General features: G+C 32.1%; 1 protein-coding gene across 5 annotated transcripts in view; it reads left to right on the top strand.

Moving 5' to 3' along the window:
- Positions 1-300: 300 nt before the first annotated feature.
- The window catches only part of LOC116779790 (GTPase-activating protein skywalker), a 47,114-nt gene continuing 22,002 nt past the window's right edge, over positions 301-25,412 (top strand). For 2 of the 5 annotated variants that reach the window (XM_061523291.1, XM_032674231.2), the window contains exons 1-4: positions 301-795; positions 1,103-1,369; positions 9,451-9,653; positions 23,028-23,232. In XM_061523291.1, the coding sequence (XP_061379275.1) occupies positions 1,258-1,369; positions 9,451-9,653; positions 23,028-23,232 (520 nt within the window). In that variant the 5' untranslated portion in view covers positions 301-795; positions 1,103-1,257. The remainder of the gene's footprint in view (positions 796-1,102; positions 1,370-9,450; positions 9,654-23,027; positions 23,233-25,412) is intronic. The other 3 variants (XM_032674238.2, XM_061523284.1, XM_032674236.2) reach the window with 2 other exon arrangements.

Genomic DNA, 25,412 nt, shown 5'->3' with positions numbered 1-25,412 from the left:
CAAATGTAGCAAAAATATACATAATATACTTTTTTGTTTCCTTTATAATAAAATAAAAAACAAAGTTAAAGCGTCTAATTTATTTATTAAAATAAAAATATTTTTAAATAGAATTAACTGTATAACGCTAGAACAATTTATGTAGGTTTTTAATTGTCTGCTCTGTACATATTTTATATTATATATATATTAAAATGATAAGAAACTTTAAAAAAAAACTTTAAATTTTTTTCAGAGAGCTTTACATTGTGCTTTAGTCTTTTACTGTTAAACGACATCAATGATTAGTCTATGCTTTTTATTGGAAGAAGGTGGGCGATGAGCAATGTTCTTACAAAATTCGCTTTCATGCAAATCGCGAAATATTACGTGCAACTCCATTGATCGCTAAGATTTTACTTAATAAGAAGTCATTGTTAAGTTAATAAATTAAATTTATTAATTTACAACAGAGAGAACTATTTTTTAGTTGAATTCACATAGGACTTTCACCGGATACATCGATAATTAGATTATTCATTTAGAGGTTGAAAATCTCAAGTTATAATATAAAAGTTTGATATAATCTTACAATGTATGCGTGCGTATGGTCAGTTACTCTTTTAACTCTGTGATGTACTGTGTGGTTCGTTTAAGTGACAAAGCAAAAGCGTTGGCTCCCACTCGACACTATTATCCCATCCGTGATTACGTTGCGCCGGGAACTGGGCACTCTTCTTAGTTGCCGCGGGGACTCCAAAGCGGTAAATACGGAGTCGCGAATCCTGCTCCGCATCATTTATCTCCAAGATTTCGGTAAGTATAGTTTCAAACCGATCTTATTCGGTTTTGTAATTCATAAATTCAGTAGTCGGACGTTTCTCGGTACCTGACATTGAAGACCGTACGATCAGCTGCCATAAAGTCTTAAAATAGATGTAAAATAACGAGCCCCTTCTGGCAACGGAGGCAATCAGCTGATACAGACATTGTTTTAATTATAACCAATTAGATAATTATTTTACTATCGACTCTCGTCTGGCGATCAATTCATGTGCGATCGCGCACTGATACTAAACGATCCAACTTTAATACTCTATTGGTTATTCTCTGCCTCTTACAGATCTGAAAATGGTGCAGCAGGATTTGACCTAGGTGTTGGGGCCGGTGGAACAACTTAGTGACTGGGAGATGGGCCTAGTGAGCCAGGTGTGAAGACAGGCTGACTCAGTGTAGTGCAGTGTGGTGTAGTGTCTAGTCAGTGTGTTTTGAGCCGGTATGCCCTCCGTGATGTTGTCTGCGGTATTAGAAGAGGAGCCCGACCTATATGAGGCATTCCCCCCTCATGTTGATCCATCCGGAATAACAATTTTAACAGACAGCCCTCCAGGTATGTTCTCAAACACTTTCAATATTTCTTAGTTTTTTTTTTTTCTTGATTTATATGTAGTATGTTATATAATTTAAAGATAATTAAGAATTATCACAATACATTACATTTGTCCTGATACCTAAAAAATATTATATATTACTGTTGTCAATAAATTGATTGTATAATTAATTAAAAAACTAAATGAATATGTTTGGTTGAATTAATTTAATGAAAAGAATATCATGTCTATGAAAATATTCAAATCAACAATTTAAAATTTGACCTTTCATTGAGTACGTCCTTTGGCAAAACGTGCTTGTCCATTACATTGCACATGGCAATAGTTTGTATGGTATTGTGTAATCTATATTAAAAATGTGAATGCCAAAGTAATTTCAATCTGAAAATGTAAGTTACAATACCCTTTACACATGCCTGTTAATTTATGAAACATGACTTATATTGTTGTTGCAAATGATTTGAATAATAAACACATAAGATAATATTCTGCATGTTGATGTGACGATAAAATAACCTACTTCTAGAAAATTTGTCATTTACAATGAATTAAATAATATTGAATAATTCAAAAAAATGTTATCAAATAATACTGATATCTCAAAGTAAATATGACACAACACGAGATGTATCTAATAATTTGATAAGCATTATAAAAAGAATTGCAGTGATTCATTCATACAATGTTGTTTTAAATTGGTCTTGATTCAGACATCGGGCTGTATAGTTAGAGCTGCTGTTAATTTATGAATGACAGTTTTTTTTTAATATTATCTTTTTTTATTAATTTTTTTTTTTCACATATTTATTCTGTATATTTTGGTAAATGTCAAATGTTCAATGATTTCTCTGAATTCTCATGTATTGTTGTGGATTTGTTTATGAAACACAGAGACATATTGTATGTACGATGTCTAAACAGTGAAACAATAGGCTTCCATAACCTATGTTAAACTCAAATACAACCACATTGGCTACTTGAAAATATAGGGTTGATATTATGTATACAATGTATACGATTTTTGCATAAACACTCATTTCTAATTTCTATTATCATGGATGGCGTGACGTCATTATTATTACGTATTTTATCAATTATATATTGATATAAGCTGCTAGAATCTACGTTTTCTCGATAAGAAGAAACAATTAGGTTAAATTATACAATAAATTGATAAAAATATTATGAGATTATATGTGCAAGTTTTATCTGAAATACATCGAGATTAGCTGATAAGAGATGTAACTCGACACGAGACGTTCGCCGCTGATAAGGATGTTGCAACCCAGATATGGAAAAATTATAGAATATTTTTTTTTCACATATGATCGTAATATTCATTTAAATTGATAGGTAAGAGGATGTGCCTGAGCTCGAAACGGATTGAGCCAGCAATAAATCATAATAATACTATAAATGAGAAAATAACTCCGTCTGATTGTAAGTCCTACATTTTTTATCTGTTTATGTAAATTTTCCATAGAGTATTTTAAGTAAATTTTGCATAGCCAGTTACTTTTAAAATGGATCTCAAATTTTTTGATGACAGCGATAGTTATTGAAACAAACGGAACTGCGGGCAGAAAATGTCGGTGTTATAAGTTTATGGCTAAGACGAAGTAACGCACGTTTGCGATTTAATTTCACGATAATGTGTCATTGTGAATCAAATACACAAATTAAATTACTTGAACATACCAGAATGTTCGCTAGTCATTTCCTATTAACTTTCACGCAAAATAAATAATTGTACCCTCCTCGCTAATATACTGTAATAACAGACAGCTTTCTCATTTCAAATTGCCATAATGATATCAATTGTTTTTTTTTTACGTTATAAAATAATTTTCAAACAAGAACGAAAAGTTACCAAAGGGGGGGGGGGATTAAATTTTGTTAAATTGGCTCATAATTGGATAATTTGTGAAGTTTTGGATTTTAACCAATGAGAAGTAAGATTAATGGCCACTCGGCGACCATCAAGTAGGATGAATACCGCGTCGTTAATTCATAAAGTTATGACGTAAACGGTTTTAACAGTGAACTGTACTTGTGTTAAAGGTATTCGTATTAATTTAAGTGATTCGTGCATTACATCAGTAGTAATAAACATCTCGATAACTATCTTGAACGAAATCTAAATGAGTTAAAAGAGTATGGGCCAATGTATTATGTAAATGCCAAGCTGTTATGTGCAGGAGGACATATTTTGTCTCATAAAATTATAATATTGATTTGAATTTGCCGGTAGACAAATAGACTTTACAACTTATTGTAGCTGACGTTCTAACATATTTTTTTTTTTTACGATACAGACATTTTCTATACTAGCGTGATATATAGCGAGAAATGAATTTAGTGCGATTTGGTAGTCTATAGTATTTAGGCTCTTTTACATAAACGCGTATGAAATAATAATAGCTACTCAATAAATAAGACTTTAAAATTCAATCGGACAAATAATGTAATTGGACAAATAACAATAATGTAAAATTCGCCACAATATTAAATAGACTACTTTTTAGTGGCTATATTTAATTTTAATTACGCTTATGTCGTGGGTTATAAAAGTCTCAGATTAATGAACAACGAGCTGTTAATGTGGCCGTGTTTACTGACAATGAATCTGAGGAAACCAGGTTAGGATTTACGAGTAAAGTTAACGTGATAATACATTCATATTTACTATATATATATTATATTTACCGTACGTAAGTACGAATGTATTATAACGTTATGGGTACGAATATATTTCTTTATAATCCACATTAGGCTGGTGTTCCACAAAAGTACATATATAGCATTCAATAGTTTTTAAGTGAATATATAACAGAGGTATTTTCGCAAAACTTTCGCAAAACGTACGATCGCTATGTACAAAATGTTCAAATAACAGCAGCAGCTACATATGAACATTTTGTCAAATATTGTTTTAACTCGAAACGGTTGTGTTTAACTAGCCCAATCTCTAAGACTTGTTTATTCGTGTATAAAACGTGTGTGTTATATGTATATACAAATATTTAATCCTCGACGTCGGCTGTATGGCTGTGGCTGTATGTAATCTTATCATTGCAAAACATTTAATAAGTAATAAGAACGCTTGTTTATGTTTCATGGCACGCTTACAGCATCACATGGATTGTGGTGCTGTTTGTTATAGTTGATGACATTTAATTTGTTAACCATTCGTGATTTTCTGTTTCAGTCCTATGTCTCATATTCGAGTGTTTGAACAGAATTAATTCTTTACTATGCTAGTATTATCACGGATTTCAACGTTTTCAATAGTTACTAGTTAATAATAGTTGAATATGTTTTATTAGAATCTGAGCCGACGCTGGAAATCAGTACTGATTATACGAGTACTTTGAAAAAAATGGTTTTTAAATATTTGTGTGCAAATATGTGATCGTTTGTATTGTGACTTAATAGTGTTATCAAAAATTTGTTGAAGTCATTCTAGTTAGAGAATGCAATTTCTTAACCCGGTGATGCGAAATGGAAAAGGTGTGTATTTTTTTTTATATTTAATTATATCAACAGGATAAGTTGAATAAATGTTCAACAGGTACAGGGAGTGTTTGCCGACGGATCGTGTAACAGAGACATCAAACAAATTAGAATTTGATTTGGTCCTTAAAAATGATGTTAATAAATATATAATATCTCACTTATTATTTAAGCAAAAGCTTTTGGATATGTCTGTTAATACAGAAACAATTCGGAACAAAATTAATATGTACTTGGTAGTGGTGAATAAGCCTGGCTGGCTCATGCGTAGTGCTTTCGGCCACAATGGGATCGAACACCCTGTGTAATAATATCAAAAATAACATGCACTACACTTTAATATAAAGATAATCTCATCTTAATTAACAGATCACTATTACGAAACACACACCAAAATATAAAACATTATTTTTATATATAGAATGGAATCGTGTCGAGTGTATTAATTTTTTACATGCTGCAAGTGATGCCGGCGTTATTTGGAACGTGTTCGGATTTCTTTGTATTGATATTATCGGAGGGAATTCTTTTTAATCGCGATGATTCAGATCAGACTATATTAAACGTTATTTCCAGAGGATTTGGGGGATTATCCGCTAAGTCTATTCTAGGTATCACCTTGCTTTGTGTGGCTTGGATAATCACTATAGGACATAGGTGGTGAATCTTATAAACGGTTTATATTAAATATATATATTTTACATAGAACGGTTGGTTAATGATTCGGCTCGTTTTGTCAATAACGTATACTAGTGACATCTATCATAACACAATAGTGTAAATAATAATAGTTAATATTTGATTTCCAATCTGTGTCGTTAGATGTCAGCAGTGGTTATTCTTGTTTTATTTTTGATTTTTTTTATACTGTTAGATCGAAATTGGTATTTGATTTACTGCTAAATAAAATTACCAAGCGTAAGCGATATTATCTATTATTTAATATTAACTATTTAACTCTTATTTTATAAACGAATTTAATTTTGATACATTTAGGATTTACGTTAGTGTGTTCGACTTCTGTTAAGCGGAAAAATCCTCTGGGCTTCCTTGGTTATAAAACTTTATAGTTATCAGAATGCTATTGGTTAATGTTAACACGCATGTTTAATCTCACCTAAGCCAGCGGTCGGCGGGCAACTGGCTGCGATTGATAAATTAAAATATTTAACCGTCTCAGCGGAATTGAACCCGTGGCTGAAAATCACTCCATAGTGATTATGAGAAAAACATATTTGTACTTGTTCACAAATAACGAATCGTGATGTTGCGATTCCGTACTAAAATTTATGAAGTGTGAATTACATCACTTACAAAAGAAACGTAGCTTTTAATGGATTTACTTATTGTTAGTGTGATAATATCAAAGGCTGTAAGTCTATTAACAATAAGTTTATCCGTATATATACATCTATATTCTAAATGTTTTCACTGTAATACAGTTTTTCAACCAGCACAGGGCTAGAATACTTTTTCCACTAACTTAACAAAATAGTCCTGTATATAACATCAGTTTGTATGTAAATATGGAAGAAATAATTATTATCTGTTCTTCTCAGAGACCAATTAATTATGATTGTGATACGTCCAAAGACCACTTTTATAAAATACTTATTGCCTATTGGAATAACGAAGCTATACAACTCGTAGCTGAAGGTAGAATGAAGATGTTCTCACAAGAATTTCTGGTATAGAAGCATAAAGAAATACCAAACAGCGCAAGGTGGAAGAATTAGGTGCAGTCGACAAAAAAAAGACTTTGTCGAGGTATCATGGACGTTGATATCACAACCAGGTTCATCAAAATACAAGTTCCGACAAATTCGTTCATTATCCAATAATTTATTAATGTAATTTTATCTAATTTATTTACTGTAATATACCGAATCCTCGGATATTAATATATAATTACACTTTTTAACTTTCATATATAAAATGACATTTTACTGTCTCATTCTTTCTTCTAACCAATAATTAGCAAGTAATTATAATAATGGCACCGCACATTACTGCCTGCAATTAATGTTTATTAACTATAAAGAAAAAAGATATAAACACATGCTGGGTTCCGTAAAAAAGTATAATTTCTGTAACTACTAGGGGTGGCGCCTCGCCTACACATATCTTAAAACTTTTAATTCTTTTCTTTTCATTACGTTTAAAGGTACTATTAAAAAAAGGTTTCCATTACGAAACCCAAATTTTTCTCAGTAAAATGTGGTCTAAATTTCATGGAAATGGAAAATCCCATGGAAATATATTAAGTCCTTGCAAATATCACTAAACTTTCGTCTTTTTAAAATAGAAATAGAAAAAAAAGTAATCGTTGTTTACTCTTATGTTTTGGCATCACACACTCGAAGCAACGTATATAGTTATATATTGAATATATATATTGAAATAACAAACAAGATAATAAACATTTATATAAATCTACATACGAAAGGACCATTTGTCAAAAATGTGTATTGATATCTGATTTCAATGAGATATACATAGAAATAAGTGCTAATATCTGTTTATTGAACGACGTATCATTAAAAATAATATATTTCATATGAATATCATACATTATCATACATTAATCGTGAACGCTACTTACATGATATGCGAGTTCTCTCCTGAATTCCTTACAATCAAACACTGAGCACGATACTTTTATTATAATTTCGGTTATAACACCCAGGTAACAATACTCTTACAAGTCGAAGCATTGTAAATGATTATTCTGTTAGATAATGTCGAGTAGTTTTTATCGTTGTATGACGAAACGATATCGCAATACTGTCTGTGACTGAGAAAATATTTACCGTAGAAGATTTAATTTTAGTAGGTACAGCAAATCACACGTTAACTGTTTTGATTTTAATGTAGTAGATTATTTTAATTTAATTTTTCTTGTCTTATATAAACAGTTTTTTTTAAATAGTAATCATAATTTCAGTTTGGACGAATATAAAAGATTGAAAGGAAAATATTATCAAATATATATATACGAATGTAAAATAAACGGATAGTAAGAGAGTTATAAAATTTATAATTATAATAAAACACAATACTCTTAAAATAAAGTTCATACGTCTAGATTTTATTGTTGAAACCGCAAACGTAATTATTCTAAGTGTTGTGACAAAGTTTATGAATATAAATAACATGCCGGCCAAAACAAGTAATACATAACTGAATGTATAAGGGTTTGAGATAACCTCTTTATCAACTGGTTGCCATTTAACCCCATCAAAGTGCAGGTGGTGGCGGAGACGCTACAAGGGTTTCTATTTATTTTTGATTGACACCTTTGTCAGTATGCTTTATTTGCTATACGCTGAGACACCAACCTACCGGCCATTACATAGTGTGCGACTTTAAGACTTTAAAACTTTAGGTAATAATTCAGCACTATCCTATAAAGCGCATATATCCGACTACTAAATAATGAAAAATATTCTATGAAGCCAATTTATTCAACTAATACAATAAACCGTAAATCTTATAATATTCGCTATATGAATTTATGAAAACTTCATACCTTTGATTTATAACATAATGATAATAAAAATAAAACGTGGACAACATTCTGAGTGCACAATTAATCACTTTGAAAATACTGCGTAATAATCATATGCACGTTATGTATATTGTTTGTTTAGTAAACGTTCTGTGATAAATGCATTGAATCGACCGACGATTTTTATAAGTATCGCCACTGCACTGATAACCTCCAGTTATCTGTTCCCAACAGTCGACCGCTTTCGGTTCGGTGAGAGTAGAAATTTAACTTGAATGATTAATGTATTTGTATGTGTTTAACCTTGAAATATTATGTACTTAATGTTTAAATTATAATGTCATGATGTTTATTGTTCAAAGTAAAATCAAACGTAATAGTAAAAAAATATATATTAAAATAGTCATTTTTAAAATATCTATAATAAGCATTCACGGTATTTGAGATTTAGTTCTATAACTTATAATAATATTATCGCAGAAATGCATAACTATTGTTATGTGCCATTTGTGTATGTACGTAAATATACGACTGACCGAGAACACTTTGGCTTTTATCCAAAATTAGTTTGGATGCCTTTGAAATCTGTTGCCTACTTTGCGAATTATTTGTATAGAGCTATAATAAATTATAATTTATATACAGCGCATTCGATCTACGATTTACTCGAAATAATATCGGAATTTATATATAGAACGACCGTTTGTTTAAAAGGATATAAATAATAACTTACTTATTATATAAATTATTTTTACTCCAATCTAAGTTCAATATTGTTGTAATAATAGCACATGGACGGTGACAGTGTTAGATAAACTCTAGTAAGAGTGCCGGCGCGCTATCTTATATTTCGGAGGCTGGCGGTGGCTGCGGCCGGCACCTCGGCACGTCGGCAGTCGGCAGTGCCGCAGGCGCGCGCGCATCGAAAGCATGTGCCCCGCGCCACCTTTGCGATGTACATAGAACCGGCCGCGTTCCGCGCTCAGAGCGCCGAATCACTCGCACAGAACGAACAGATCCCCATATGGACGCAGTGCTTACCCTCACCCTTATTCGCAGGCAAGAAAGCGCCTCTGAAGACCTTCGAGGAACTCCAGCCGCTCCTCCAGCAGGGCCGCAAACGGGATCTCAAACTGCTCATCAGAGAGAACTCCTGGCCTATCAACAGCCCCATACGAGCGTCTCTCTGGCCGGCACTCTGCCGTCAGCACCAACATGGAAAATCTATGCTCGATGGTTTCTATTGGGACATGGTTACACAGGTCAGTGATCTCAAACCACATTTGTCACCGCAAGGTTATTAACTTTCGCTTCGTTAGAAATAAAAACCTTTTTTTACTATTTAGTAGATCTTTCTTATCGCGCCAAACCGTGTATACAGCGTCTAAGGTCGCGCTAATTTGCTTTGTTTAACGCCGCCCAAATATTTGTGTCATATCTTGCCCTCTGATAAGAAAGTGACGTTCGTTCCCGCCAAGGTCGTCTATTCGAATTTTCATTCAGGTTAAGATAAGTAATCTTTCTCGAATATAAAGTGTAACAAACAATTCATTTTGATCCACTTCTTTTTCTTTTTCTTAAAACTCTGACTACTTTTTTTAATTAACAATAAACACGAATTTTAATATTATTCAATTAAATAGTACAAAAATTCTTGACTATTTTGATTTCAAAACAAGACTTAAGTCTGAATTCAGTAAACATGTTCATTAATGCATTGTAAATATTGTCGTAAGACGAAAGGAACATTATTTTTCTAAATATGAATGTTCGTCCTAACACAAAATTTTGCCAGGTACCAGCATTTTTGGAAATAAAAAATGTTATCTAGTTATATTAATTAGTTAATTATAGACTAAAAATAATATAATGTCATGGTTTCATAGACATTTGTAATATATGTTCAGAAACTATTTAAAATTCACAGACGTGGAGAGCATAAAATTTTCTGATTTTTAAACGAATTCGCAATGGAAAATTAATGTGTAAAATATTTTTACGTGTGATGCGTGTGAAACAGCAAAACAAATATGTCGTTACGCTATTGAAATATGGCCTTTATATTAACTGATGTAAAGAAAATGTATGTTTGTCCGTGAGTCATTTCGTAGCGAAATGTTTGTTGGGATAACTTTAGGCGAGCGCCGGGCGAGTCCTTGCGTTCGATATCAACGTGCGCGCGCGCATTCAACACGTCTCTGGCATTACAATTAGCCTTAACAATGGCCACACCGCTAAGAGGTTGGTGTCGATGAAAATTTACCATTCCGAGCTGTTATTGTTTTAAAATGTTAGGAAATCCTTTACGCCTACCATTATAAAGTGTAGCAATAGTCATTTGTTGCTATGATCCATTGTGAAGGTCGGCTAGGTGGAATAACGTTACTATTTAAAGGGTGGTCATATATATATATATATATTATTGTAATCTTTTTTATATAATACTAGCGTTTAAAAAGGCACTTATTGTCCTTTGTCTTTACGATATTATAAGATGTCTGTTGTTTTACGAAACATATTATTTACTTAGTTTATTTATTATCATTTTATCTACTGGACACTTATTTAGACACTTATCACGTTGTTAGTACGTCATTATATTGTTTATTTCAGTCTAAATATGTCACCAATTAATAAATGATCAAGTCAATATATTTCTAGTCTATTATAACAATCTGTTCGGAATAAAAATCATTACCAACTAATATCTCGGTCAAGGTCGCCATGTAAATATATTCGATCTGTACGTCATTTGTCATCCGTTTGGTAGCTGATACGAGAAAAAAAAAAAAGGAAGACGAATAAACATCGATTCGGTTGTATTTTGGAATACGTTATGTTCCCGATGTTATTCGCACGGATTGCGTTGGCACGGCGTCAAATGACCAGTTAACCTTCGTCATAAGTAACAGGTGATCTAAGTGCAGCGCAGCAAAAACATTTCCTTCCGTTGTTGCTTTGTAATTAAACATATACCGATATCTGACTAACGTTGTTAATGTCGTTGTGATTCAGACGAATTTTTATCACACATTGGCACGACCTGCCCCGTTTATATCTTTGTTGTTTTTTTTAGATCCAAGATTACAGTAAGCCAAATCGGTAAAAATAAGAGTGTGTACTATTTACAATATTTCAAATTTATTAATCACCATAATAAACAATTCCGAAAGCTATGAAATTAACTCTCTCACTCCGATATTTAACAATAGAATTGTTTTATATAAAGAAAGCCATATATTCTGGTACATTGTTAAGGTAAAAATTATTGTCAATACACTCAGTGAGCCGGTTCACCTTCAAAGACTGCGCTCTACGCACATGACTCGCTACACGTATGTGCCTTAATGTGTAGGCTTTGTGCAACTTGTACGTTGTTTTTGTAATCATAAAGTTTTTTTAATTTATTTCAAAGGAATATAATTTTTTCTTCTGACTTAGCAGAGGCTTAATTATCATTCTCTTGTTTTCCTCGTGATGCAAAAGAATAGGATTTCATTGCGTGACAAATCACTTCAGAGATGAATCAAGTAGCATTACTCCGGCCACGTGGCGGTAACAAGGCGATGGAGCCGCTCGCCAAGTTTCCGATTTTCTCGGAAATTACTCGAATATTGTATCTGATATTTTCCCTCCATAGATGACATCACTCTTGGCTTTCCTTACCAAATATGTATCGAAGTTTTTGACTTGTGACTGTTTGGAAATATTTATCCTATTAGTTTTGTACGCATATAAATACTTCTTAGTCATCAAAAGAAAATGTTCATTAAACTTTAAATATACCTACTTTAAGATTAGTTTGATAAGACACAAGGAAAATTTATATCGAACCATAACAATGGAAGTAGCTAGGAAAGCTGAGGGTAGTTACTGGTTTTATCTAAAGATGCTCAAAGTCTTTGTGTACGAATTTCACATGGTGTTTCTTAAACAGGTCCCAGATCAACCTTGCTCCGATATCCGAATATTAAATAGGATTCCATTCGTATTAGAGTATGTCAATAGCATTCCTGATGTTGATTGTTTTGAAAGGCGTTCTCAATTCATATCACTTGTCACTCGGACTACCCTGGTTCTGTGCCAACGACTCTCGTGTCTTGACCTAGCGATGTCTCAGATGCGCTTGTTTTTCCAAGGCACAATCTAAATAATGATGTGTTTTTTAATTTCGACATTGTTTGATTACGGAGTAGACATTATCAGTGTAAGGATAAAAATACTTAGATACGTTTTGGACGCCGCGGCCTCTGTTTTGTTATATCTATGGGGATACAAGTCATTATTTTTGAAATATTAATCGATATGAAAGTATGATATATTCTGTATATTTATTCTCATAAAACAATTATTTAATTGAGTTTGAACATACAGAGAAACTTTAATTTTATTACTGTACATCAATACATATTGAGTTGGGCTTATATATAAATAATTTTAGAATAATGAAACAAACTTGTTACTCAATGTAGGCTTTATATTTAAATAATTAATTATATTTCAGCAACGAGAACTATTTTCATATTTTCTTCGTTTTTATATTTTCAACGGCTATGTTTTATTGATCAATAACGTAGTTAATCATGTTTATCTGACATAATATTTGGTAATTAGTTTACAGGGACCAGAGTCTACGTGTTATCGTTAATCGATCTCGGTGAACCTGAATAGGCGCGCTATAGTCTAGTCATATATGATCCAACGACTAGTATTGCGGTAGTTTTATCAACTGCCTTAAGTTAAATGTAGTTCTTTGCTCCCGTTTATACTTTTATCTTAACACATTTTATTTGATTTTCCAATCGATAATGTGTTACAAATGTTATTTGTCATCAGTCGTGACGTCATCTAATTAAAGATATCACGACCTACAACAATAAAACACTTAATAATCTCATATATATTAAAGTATGTTTTATATATGAATATATGAATGTGTTTAAAAGGCTACAAGATGATTTTCTATTATAGTAAACAAAGCCATGGTGCAGTGTTATCGTAACGTTCCAATTTTCCGCTTCAACAATCATTCATTCATACTATATTTTTATGCAACGTTATCTTTAGAAAGGAATTGTTTTTACTATGGTATTTTAATGCATAGATAATTAATTTATTATTTTAATATCTGTTTACCGCCTGGCTATGTCCGTGATATAAAATTCATGACGGGCGGTTTATTGACTAACATAGCGTTGCGCGCGAGCGGTGGCCGCGAGCCAATACCAAAAATATATCTTCACTTTGATTTTCTCACCTACATTGTGGTCACGTGTTAATCATCTTTTATTTAAACCGCGTCGAAATTAAATTCCATTTAGTTATCCATGTATAATTCTATACACTTATCCTACATAAGACATATTTTTAAACACAAACGGATATAAGAATTCTATAAAAAAAATTGTGGTGTTTATTGAATACAATGGATAGAAAAAAATGGAATCAGCTGATCATGTAACCTTGACTTTGAATAACCGGCTGTGAGTAGTATCGGTGGCAGGAAGTGTAAGGAGACGGCGACTTCCTGTCCCCGCGAGGCTTCCCGTGGCGACCTTGAACTACCCCATACACGTGACGCGAAACAAGTGCCCGTATGCGAAATAATTTCGTGTTACGAAAATTTATTCTACATAACAATTCCTTAATATTATTTGATACTGAAAATCTCAAAAGTTGTTATTACCTAAATTAAAGTAAATATTGGTAATTGAATTTGACACTTGTTTTGGAACATGCAAACAAAAAAGGAGTTATTAAAATCATAAGTAAATACCTATTAGAGATTGTATAATAATATGTTAGAGAATGTTTTTCTATTGATCTATTTTGTAAACAACATTCGCAAAATATTTTGATCTAAAAAGTAATAAATTATTATTATAAAAAACGTACAATTTTAACTTGATAATGTTAATTATATTCAGTGTTAAATCGAATTTGAAACAGCTTTTTTTATATAAATATAATGTTTCTATATATAAAAAGTATAAGGTCCCACTGCTAACTGTACCTTCACGAGTTTGCGTGGTATAAGTACTTTAATATCGGCATCATCAAAGTTTCCAGTCGTCCATTATTCCTATGTTGAGAACGTGGGCGAAGACTTATGAATGAGAAAAAAGTGACCGTTTTACGTCTTAAGGTGAAAACTAGCGATTATTATGCTTTATATAACTTTGTTAAAATAATCAATGGAATTAATTGGTTCCGTTTTATCATTATGATGATATTGTGTATATATATATATACAACTAAGGTATTTCCATGAATTCGTAGTTAAATTAGTTGTGGACATAACTTTAATTTAGAGAATAAACTTCACTTTGTGACTTATAACGTTTATTATATAAATACTTAACTGTTGTATGTATTGTAACGCATGTTATAGACCCAGGACAGGTTCAAAAAATAACGTTTATGTAATTACCCAAAATATATTTTAAGAATCGTCCTGTTTCTCTGGTGTAGTCACACAAAGGGGAATACAGAAAGGCTGAAAGATTCAAATCTTCAAGCGACAGATTTGACAGTTGATGCAAACCCATTGTCCGGCGATGCTGTTGTCGTTATGATAAAAATAAATCAAAATTTCATCAAAGCAAAATATGACATTTTATAATTTACTTTCGTCTCTTAAACATGTTTTATCCTTACATTTTTTTTAATTAAATTTTATGCTATCGTTACTAAATAGTTTGAAGTTTATTACCGATAGTTGTCTTATAACCTTGGATTAGATTTATTTAAAAAAATTAAATAAAAATTATTGAATTAAAATAATTATAAATCTAAAAAAAATAATAATAAGTCATTTACATTTGGCCGTGAAAATTTGCACTATGAAAATATTTCAATGTTGAAATAAATATGGGAAGGTTAATAATATTTAATTTTATTTTGAAATTAAGAAGAAAATTATTTTTTGAATATAAAAGCAAAATAAATATAGTTTTTGTAACGACTTTGTTATCATGTTGCAGGCCATGTAATGAGCCACTTCAACTTTTTTTATTTAGTTTTCAAAGCACTCAATTCATTTTGACCTATTTGTTCGGTTCTTCCCCCAACTTCAATAAAACTGTTTTTTATTGTTTGTATGAAATATGTATGTACAAGAAACGTACCTATGACTAAAACAGAGGTGATATATATATCAGATAATACAAATAGTATTGGCGTAATATACTTTTGTACTCGGACATGGCTTTATTAAAATAAATGATGTAACATACATTACAAGACGCTTGATATTATCATTGTTTAAAGAAAAAAACAGCATGCTGTTGTTGACATCAAATTGTTTCTTTTTTTGTTAAGACTTTCGCGAGTTTTCATTTAAATAAAACCAATATTTTTGGGATAATACTACGCGTATTTTAAAATTTAAGAAGCTCTACAATCTCCCGACGTTTCAGTTACTTTTCAGCAACCGTGATCACGGGCAGACGAGATGAGCACATTGTTGCTGATAAGTAGCCGAAACGTCGGGAGTATGTAGTTTTAATAGTAATAAAATCCGCGTAGTGTAATCCGAAAAATATTAGTTTTATTTATCAAATTGTTTCACATGTTGTGGTAAATTAATATCGTCTTCATGTTTTAGATTTTCTCATTATTTGCCAGCATTTTTTTTCCCTCATTATATTCATACAGTTGTGATATTTCTATGGTATAAAACACTTGTTATAAATAATATATATGTATTTTTTATTATTAAACATAAACGACATCGCCATGCTATGTATGTGTCGGAATGAAATTTTTTCAAATTATACGATAAAATGAATACGCACTTAATTTTTACAAAAAATAATTCTAATTGTCGATTGAAGATAATATGGTAAAAAATGCTTCTATTATTCAATACCCCAACAATAATATACGCAAGGTAAATTTATAGTCTATTTAATTATATTAAGCTATTAGTTATTCGTATAACAAGTACGCTTGTGTAATTAATCACATTTGATTTTGATCGATATCATTTTCTAAGGACATTAAACAGAATTTCTAGAACATTGAACTAAATATTATCGATATTGCCAATATTGCCTCCATCCTGCTCGGGATGTTAAAGGTATATTACTGCTATTAAAAACTTTTCGCAATATCAATTTATTTGTCATACATTTCACATAGACTTTGGGATATATATATATTTTTGTCATAACAAAAACTATCATCTCAATATAAACTATATTGAACTGTCGTTGATTTACAAGTGATGTTTTAAGTAGTGTTTCGTCTGAGACACATGACTGTAGTACCTTGAAAATGTTATGTAAAACTGACTTCAAAGACATTTATTTGTTCCTTTCTCATGCATGTTTTTGTATGTTCTAAGTTTGTTTGCTTGTTGTAACGTGTTGAAATGTTTACCGTTCCGCTTAATGTTACCCTCGACTTTGTCCATGTGGGTTTATTTTTGTACCGAATTTGATAAAATATATACAGAGCTATAGTTATATTAGGTCAGTATAGTATGTATTTTGCAGGTAGGTTTTTTTTTTTCCCTTTTCTTTCAAATTTATTTCACAAAATCCTTATTAAAAACAACTGAATGGAGTTATTATTGCAAACGATAATTATAGCTGTAGATGGCATCGTTAAAAATAATATTTAGTTTTTATATTAAAGCCATAAAAAAAAGATCTCACCATAATAAATAAAAGTAAAACCGCTTCGTATTCGCTTTCTAAATTTTTTAATGTTATTTAAGATATTTGTCTTGTTTAAAATATATTAATTTTTATATAAAAAATATCACCTTATACCAGCATCTGTTTAGAAGTCTCCGTTATAATTTATTGATATAATATCAGTAATAGAAGTGAAGCAATCGATTTTTTAACTACACGTTAAAATATGAGTGCACAGTAGTGTAAAGTTATCAAACATTAGGCGGTCGTTGAACCGTGACGTCAGTGACCATGTCTTTTGTCGATGAAACATTACTGCATTTTTTTACGTACGAATTACATTCGAACAGTTTGTTGAAAACATTTTTTTTTATAGAAATAGCTGTCCATCGTGACTTTAAAGTTTAAGAAAAACTATTTTTTTTTAATGAAAATCGTAGTGAACACGCTGTGTTAGGAAGCTGTCATTGATCAGACGTCTGAGGCAATTTATTCAAATGTATACCGTGTGTAATGACACTAGTACATCGGCTGTATCCTCGTTGCGTAACACAGATACCACAATACGATAATATGCACACATATCAATATACATACCAACATAATGTGCATGTATTTATAATTCTATATAAATATATATAGCATGACGTGATTTAAATTTAACCTTTCATATCTTATTAGAATGATTTCCATCTAGCGATTGTCTCTTAAGTTATTTAACGGTAAATTAAACCTTATTATATATTGTGACTGTTATATAATGTTTAATATATTAAAAAGTATATTATAATAATGCACCCATGTGATAACCTCTCGCCGCAGCTGATAGCTATCAATCAAGCAGTGTGCTGTAAACAAGCCAGGTTAACGGGTCGCTAGTGTTTACAGAGAAATGTTACTCTGATACGGAAAACGTCATTAAACATGTATTTATATCTATAGTTGAAAATTATATGTTATTGAAATCTCAGAAGGCAATAAATAAATAAGGTAGTCTATAGATTACTACATAGCACTTGAGTTAAAAAAATATATGTAATCGGAATTGTCAGATAGCAAACATCTGTATATGATTCTGTAAACATAGCGTTGTATCGCGAAACGAGTTAATAAGTTAACGTAGAATAATAAGTGATGTATAAAGTGAAGGTTGAAGAAGATATTTCACCTCCCATTATTCAATCCAGAGCATGTCTATAAAGAAGTTCAAACGGATCTCGGCTATTGTCGGTAGATCTATTATTGTTTTCCCATAATCGACTTAAGAGCGTGAAAGATTTACGGTGTTGTGTAGAGCGGTGGTATTCCGCTGTGATGCGAATATAACTCGCCGATGTATATAACATACATATATAATAAAGTAATGATGTACGAATTGAAAATAAATTTATTACACGCCATTCTCGTTGAACGCTTAAAAATAATATTAATTGTTGATACTTTATAACATATCAATGGGCATGTTTTAAACCTGTTAGCTAAAGTATGTTTATATCGTGGGTAACGCCCGTCTCTCCGTGTTGTGCTCGAATGTTTTTGGTAGCAACATCACTAGTTATTTCCGACGAATCCTCCTCGTTGATTCGCCCTCCCGAAATAGTACCATCCATCTTATCCGCGAGAGAATAACGTTGGCAATGTATTTATTTAAACAACATTTGGTACATAGCGAAAAAAAGAGCTTTATATATAGATGATATTTACTTTGAATACAACAACGTTTATATCATTGACCTCATTCGAATTTTTGATGAACTGATCTTATTGCGACCTGTCTAGAAGTTTTGTAATTTAAATGCATAGAGATACTATATGACATAACACTCGAAGAATTCTTTTAAATGACTTCCTTATTATAAAGTCTAGTGTATAATAGTTGTAAACCTGTAAACAGAGACGATCAATTTTGATGTTAGCGGCGGTCGGGTTGATTCAATTACTGGTTGATTGTCTGCATGAGGTCGCGACGAGGTTGTGTCACACTAATTAGAACCTAAGCGATTCACCCACCTCATTATAGACCTATTATGATCTTTAATTGCTTCATTACTGTGCCAGAGAGCTACCTATATAAGAATAACAAGAAAGAAAAAAAAAGAGATATTTAAGATATGAAATTAATAAAATAAATGAAATGTTTTGTTTTGATAGAAATAAAATTTAAGATTTCATTACAGTGATATTCGTTTGGTATATCAAGACGATAAATTTATATTAAGACAATACTTCTATTATACTATTATTAATTAATACAGTGTGTTATGCTCGTGTATTCAGAACAAAGACATTATCAGCTGCGCTCCGTCGAGAGCCACTCAATCCCAAGCTGCATCGAGTGGTCATTCTTATCCGTTATCAAGGTTGAATGCATTTGCAGATTTTAAATAGATGAAATCGTTTAATATATTATATCATATGTACCTCTATATGTACTTCGTATATAAAATATATTGATTCGTTTGTCGACGAGGTATTCGTCTAGTGCGGTATGTAACATTTATATATCCCACCTGCCAACAAGTGTTTTGTGCTCTCCATGAATGCATATTATTCAGTAACAGGTGACCTTAACATACAAGATACGATCTTGAGGAACAAACAATATATGTAGTTTTGAATTTTTGATTTTATCCAATATAAAGTTTTTCAATACAATATATTTTATTTTAAAACGTTCATTTGACAAACATATAAAGTGGGCAGCGTTTTATACTCACATCGATGTTAAGAACAGTTGTAACAACTGCCAAGAATTCAATACATCTCCAATTTTTTAACACTGTTTTGTTTTCGATCCACGTATCAATATAAAGCTCAAAGAGCTGTCTGTTTGTTTTTTTTTTTTTTGTTATTCAGTCTATTCATTAATATATAATCCAAAGTATTATTTTTATTTCAATAGTTGTAATAACTTAAACATTATAATATTTTAGTTTGATTATCTCTTAATGACCAGATTCATGTGGACATAAAATAGATCATATATTTTTTCTTTTCATACACCTGGTGTTATTTTGTTGTATACGATCATTTTAAACTTTTATTCAGCAGTACAATACCGATAATGTCACTTCCATGCAGCATTCATTTCAAGGTCAATGGTGTCAATTAGTCCCCGAAACTGGTTTGGGCAATTCGTAAACACGAATTTCGAAGCGAAGATTTTAACTAACCAAAAAAAGCGATGTTCAAAGCGACATAAAAGTTTAAATATTTTCGCGGAACTCTTTAAGCATAATTATATCCGTTGAGTCGGGAAATGTAAATAAAAGTAACAGCCCTGATTATTAAGTTATCTCGTTCTACGGCCTTGAGCGTAAAAGCCGGTGTTAGGAGCGGCACTCGGGCTACACGTCAGGACCAATGAGATACACTTATTTACGCCACTGTAATAATAGCTCATGATATGTTCTATTAATTTTTCTATTCTTGTTATATTTTTTTTGATATTATAATACATTTATTAATGCTACAATGCGCAGTAAATACAGTAATTTACGTCAATGAGAATCATTGCGTTAGTACGGGATCAATTGTTGCCAAATGACAGTAGGTATAAGCGATTGGTTTTTTTAGTTAAATATAATATTTTTAATGTTTTTTTTTGTTATAAAATATATCTGATACTTTACAGATAATTATTATTGAAAAAAATACTATTTTAAAATTTTTATATACTCGGTTCCAGCTGTTGCCAAGTGATTCACATCAAAGACAGATCTGTTTGTCACATTTACGCTATTTTATCATTTACCAATAACGAGGTCGTTGCTCCATAAATTCACGTGACACGTGGCCGTTTTAATTTTCTAACGTGGTTTTTTAATGCTTTTTTTATCAAGACTAGATTAACGTACATCGAACCTGTTGTAGTTGTAGGTCGATATCACGGTGAAGATTTGTTACCTAATTAAAAAACGTACAAGCTGCGATGAGTCAAGTCAGCGAGCAATCCATCGTCCGTATCTTATACTTTACAACTTCGATACGGGGCTATAAATAAGTGTCGAAATCGTTTATACATATCACAATCTAAAACTTAACTATAATATTAGTTAAAATTGTATGAATAAATAAAATAATATGAAAACGTTCGTTAATATTTCAGTATACATCCAGCCGTCTCATCGGCCACATTACATTACCTAAATTGATATGAAAAGGATGTTCTGATTTGTTCCCGTATATATTTCAATAATATCCGTCTGATAGTCAGATTGACAGATTTACATCCTGTGCATGCAAATAGCTTGTCTAGACTTGGACCTGTATCCTCTTTAGCATTCAATTAGTAACACTCTCATCATCGCAGATGTTTTGTTACGATTCTCATGAATGACTTGATCGCTTATTTTTTGTGTTACGTCAATATTTCTAAGGTTTATGCTTTGTTAATTTTTTTTTTCAAACCCAACAAAAAGTTTCTTCTTATCTGTTTTCCTGAAAATATTGATCCAAGATGTTTGAACAGCGATAATGGTCATCAGAAAGACGGTTGCTAGGAAAATATTTTACTTTCAGATATCTTGGTTTGTGCTGATAACGGAGTTTGGTACATTAGTAGACTAAGACATAAGCTATTTTATACAACAATGCTTAGTGACCGGTGTCCTGCTGAGGATATGAGAATAAGTATAACAACTTTTAGCTTTCAGAATAGTTTACATTGGATTCTAACTTGCTCTAATTTACTTTAACATTGAACAAATGTTACTCTTATGACCCATGAGCGGTATTATTAATAAGTAGCTAAGGTCTGACAGTTTCGCCGTCGAGTAAATACAGACAATCATAGCGTGCTGTTGCTGTATCTAGACTAAATATATAATTTGTAGAGCCAGTACAGTAGCCAGTAGCCGACCTTGTCGGTAAAGTGGATAATCACGAACACTGTGGCGAATATGTCGCGGTCAGAACGACTGGTGGGTTTGTAGTTACTTACTCATTTGCGTGTTATCGATAATAAACGAAAATGTAAATGTATGTTATAACTAGTTAGAAAGATTTACTAGCGTTCTGTATTAGATTATATATGTATAAACATTTCGATCTTGTATGTTTGTTAAATTTCGATATTACATATATAGTGTTTTTTATAAGTTTTCGCAGAGAAGAGTGTTATAGAAATCTGTACGGATATATTAAATTATTAAAATAAATATAAATAAGTTTTATAATTTCAAAGCCTTATATTTATAGTAAAAAATATATATAAACACAGCTTGGTACGTAAATTGTCAATGCGTGAAAATTTGATTTGTTGCTGTACTATATATAAAAATATACCTATTACAAAATAATTAAAAAATATATATTTTTGTAGGTAAATATTTTCAATCTAAAGCTATGTAATTTTCTTTAAATTATCTTCCTCTACGTACGCCTAGGTGCTTTTAAAAATACCAATATCATAACTATTTTCAGTTGAATAATAAGTTCGTTTAAGGGCGTCTTTTCACAAAGAATAGCATTGCTGAATTGCTTCTTTGAAGTATATATACAATACAATCATCTATAAATATTTCATGCATGTAATGTTTTTGTCATGATTGTCCGCGATAATTACGTAAAACATGTCCCTACCGTCTTTAGAATATATAATCGCGAAAACTTAGTTTGATATCGCGGTAACTTTCAGTTAACTCCGATAAAGAAATAATAATCTTTTGTTTCTTGTCGTAAAACGGGATTTGTGAAATGTTTTTTTATTGTTAATATAAGCAAGCCTCACTCGTTTACTGAAATCCCGTTTTTATATAATGCCTTTTTAAGTGCCCACTTGTCGTGCTCTATATATATTTTTTTAAATTTAATACCTATACTAATATAATATGTTGGCTGGCATTTTGACAAAACAGTTTATTAATGTTTGTTTCCTGATCAATTATAACAGCAATGAAATGTTACAACTGCGTAACGAGACAGGCTGTTGCGCAATAATAATAAAATTTTATTCGTAAGATTGATATTTATGTTCTGTAATAAATGATGCAGGTATTCGGGACAGTGGAGCTGCCGGACAAACCGATCATGCTGCCACCGTTCGTGGAGGCGACCCACTGTCTGGGTTACCATCTGACTCGCAAGGGTCGCGCGGTCGCGGACAGGGTGGTCTCTGTCCTGGGATACGCCTGCCCGGACATCACATACAGCCCCAGCCTCTATCCCATCACTGCTGCACTACTGCACTTCATGCCTGGTGAGTTGTCAACATTACTTTCCAGCAGACACGTAAAACGATAAACACGTCACGTGAACGCAGACGAACCATCAGATAAAACGTGATTATGACTTGAAAAGACGTAAAGAAACGACATTCGATAATGATCATCAAAACGTCTTCATTATAATTGACCAAATGAAATACGTCAACGTTATGCTTTAAACACTCAATAATCTTCGGCTATTAAAATGTTCCTCAAGCGGACGTCACCAACAGCGTTTTTAATTTGATATGTGTAGTGCTGTCGGTTTGTAAATTGCTGTCGTTCCAAACGTCCCTCCTGTTAATTAATTTTATTGGTTTCGTATTGATCGAACTGTTTGTTTAAAATAATAAAATGATTATTGGTTCGGATATCAATTTCCGTGGACGTCGGAGTATCGAATAGTTTTTGTTTAAAAAATGTACCTACACAAGTCCTATCGGTATGAGCCGGTTATATAGCCCATTCTGCCAATTTAGAAGAATTGCAGAGGCGTCACAAAATTTACAGTCGCTATCGCCTTAATTCAGTAATAAGTGCGGAGGGAGATAATTGAAGTCGGCAATAGGCAAATTGCCATACGAGTTTCTGCCCGGTCCTGCGCCATAACCGACATCCAACATTCTAAACCATATACCACGGGAATAGAACACAGAATGCTTTAACATTGAAGCTGATTCCCGACCTATCATATAGGAATCTAAATTAAACTCTTGTAGGACGAGACACGGTCGGTAATGCTATTCCATCAAATGTTGAAGCATTGACGTGATCACGATTAATAGCCCCCCACATCGGCATACCACTGATTTGCAAAACGTCAACCGATTTGTTAATCCCGCATTCGACGCCTCATTCTGTTTGAGAGCAATCAGGAATTTATTAAATATAACACATGTTTATATAAGATCTCAATATAAACATCGCTGGCTGTGACGTTTCTTACACTTTAATGGAATAATACTGTAATTGGGACACCTGGGCCTCAAGATAAACTGTTTGTTGCGGAGATGTGGTAATAAACTGCGTCAATTCAGCCACCGACCGGATGGTTAAAAAGTGACCATTTCCTTTTCAGTTCCTCTTAACTAAATAATTTATGATCTAAAGCATAAAAAGTAAGAACGCTTTAATCGATTGCGATGTATAAACTCTCCTATATATTCTGGGTTATATAAATTCAATTTCTTTAAAAGAACGTCACTAACCGGCTTCGGTGGTACAGCGTATGTTTAAAATTATCGTCCGGCGCCGCTTGGTCTGTGCAAGTTGGAACATAGAAACATCCAACTTGAGCTGTTTTGTTTCAGTCGCGTGTCAATGTCATTAGATTACAATTTGGGATCGCAGTGTCATGACGGCCGTGACACTGAAGTTATCTGACGCTCGGAGGCGGTTCGTTGTTTTGGGTTCGCGTCAGTAGTATACGGTCTATTATCTGCTGGCGTTTTACACCGAAAAAAATGTCACTTTGTTTTGAATTTGCCGCTCAATATAAACTGGGGCCCCCATGTTTTAGTTTGGCTCTCCGCCAGAATCCCTGTATATACAAACACTATTCTCTACTGTTTAGCAATCATTTATTTCCGTTCAATTATATGTTATTTTTTTATCTATTTTGTTATTATTCAATACAGTTAATAGCGTCATATTTCATATAAAACTTTGATAGTAATCGCAAAGCATCAGCTGGTGCGCGTGTTATCGTTGGAGGATCGTGAGAAATTATTCTTGTACCATACATATTTAAGTTGCCACTGAATGTATTGAAAATTTTATTTCTATTCACGTCCAGATAAGTTGTTTGCTCAGACACTTCCATCTTTGTAATTTATATTTATGTTTCTTTTCTCTTGCTAGCTAAGTATTAAAACTGTCAATTACTTACAGCTTCAGTACCGTTTTTATAGCCTTCATAAGAGTGATTGAAGCACAATCTCTCATATTACTAAAGGTCGAAGGTTTATTCAGAAAGATAGTAGCAAAACGTCCCTTAGCAAGTTGCTACACGGTCAGTCTACCGCGACCGCGTTCTTCCTGTACTTTTTGTACATCAATACAGCTAACTTGAACACTCGTGTCACGTAAAACAGCTTCATTCTTGTCCTTCACCGCTTCGTACAATGGTTTTTCATATCATTTTGTTTGTGAGAGATCAAAACGAGTCTGATAA

Source organism: Danaus plexippus, chromosome 2, assembly GCF_018135715.1.
Source record: "Danaus plexippus chromosome 2, MEX_DaPlex, whole genome shotgun sequence".
Classification (NCBI taxonomy): Eukaryota; Metazoa; Arthropoda; class Insecta; order Lepidoptera; family Nymphalidae; genus Danaus; species Danaus plexippus.
Note: the sequence above shows the minus strand (reverse complement) of the source record. Positions and strands in the feature narration are given on the sequence as shown.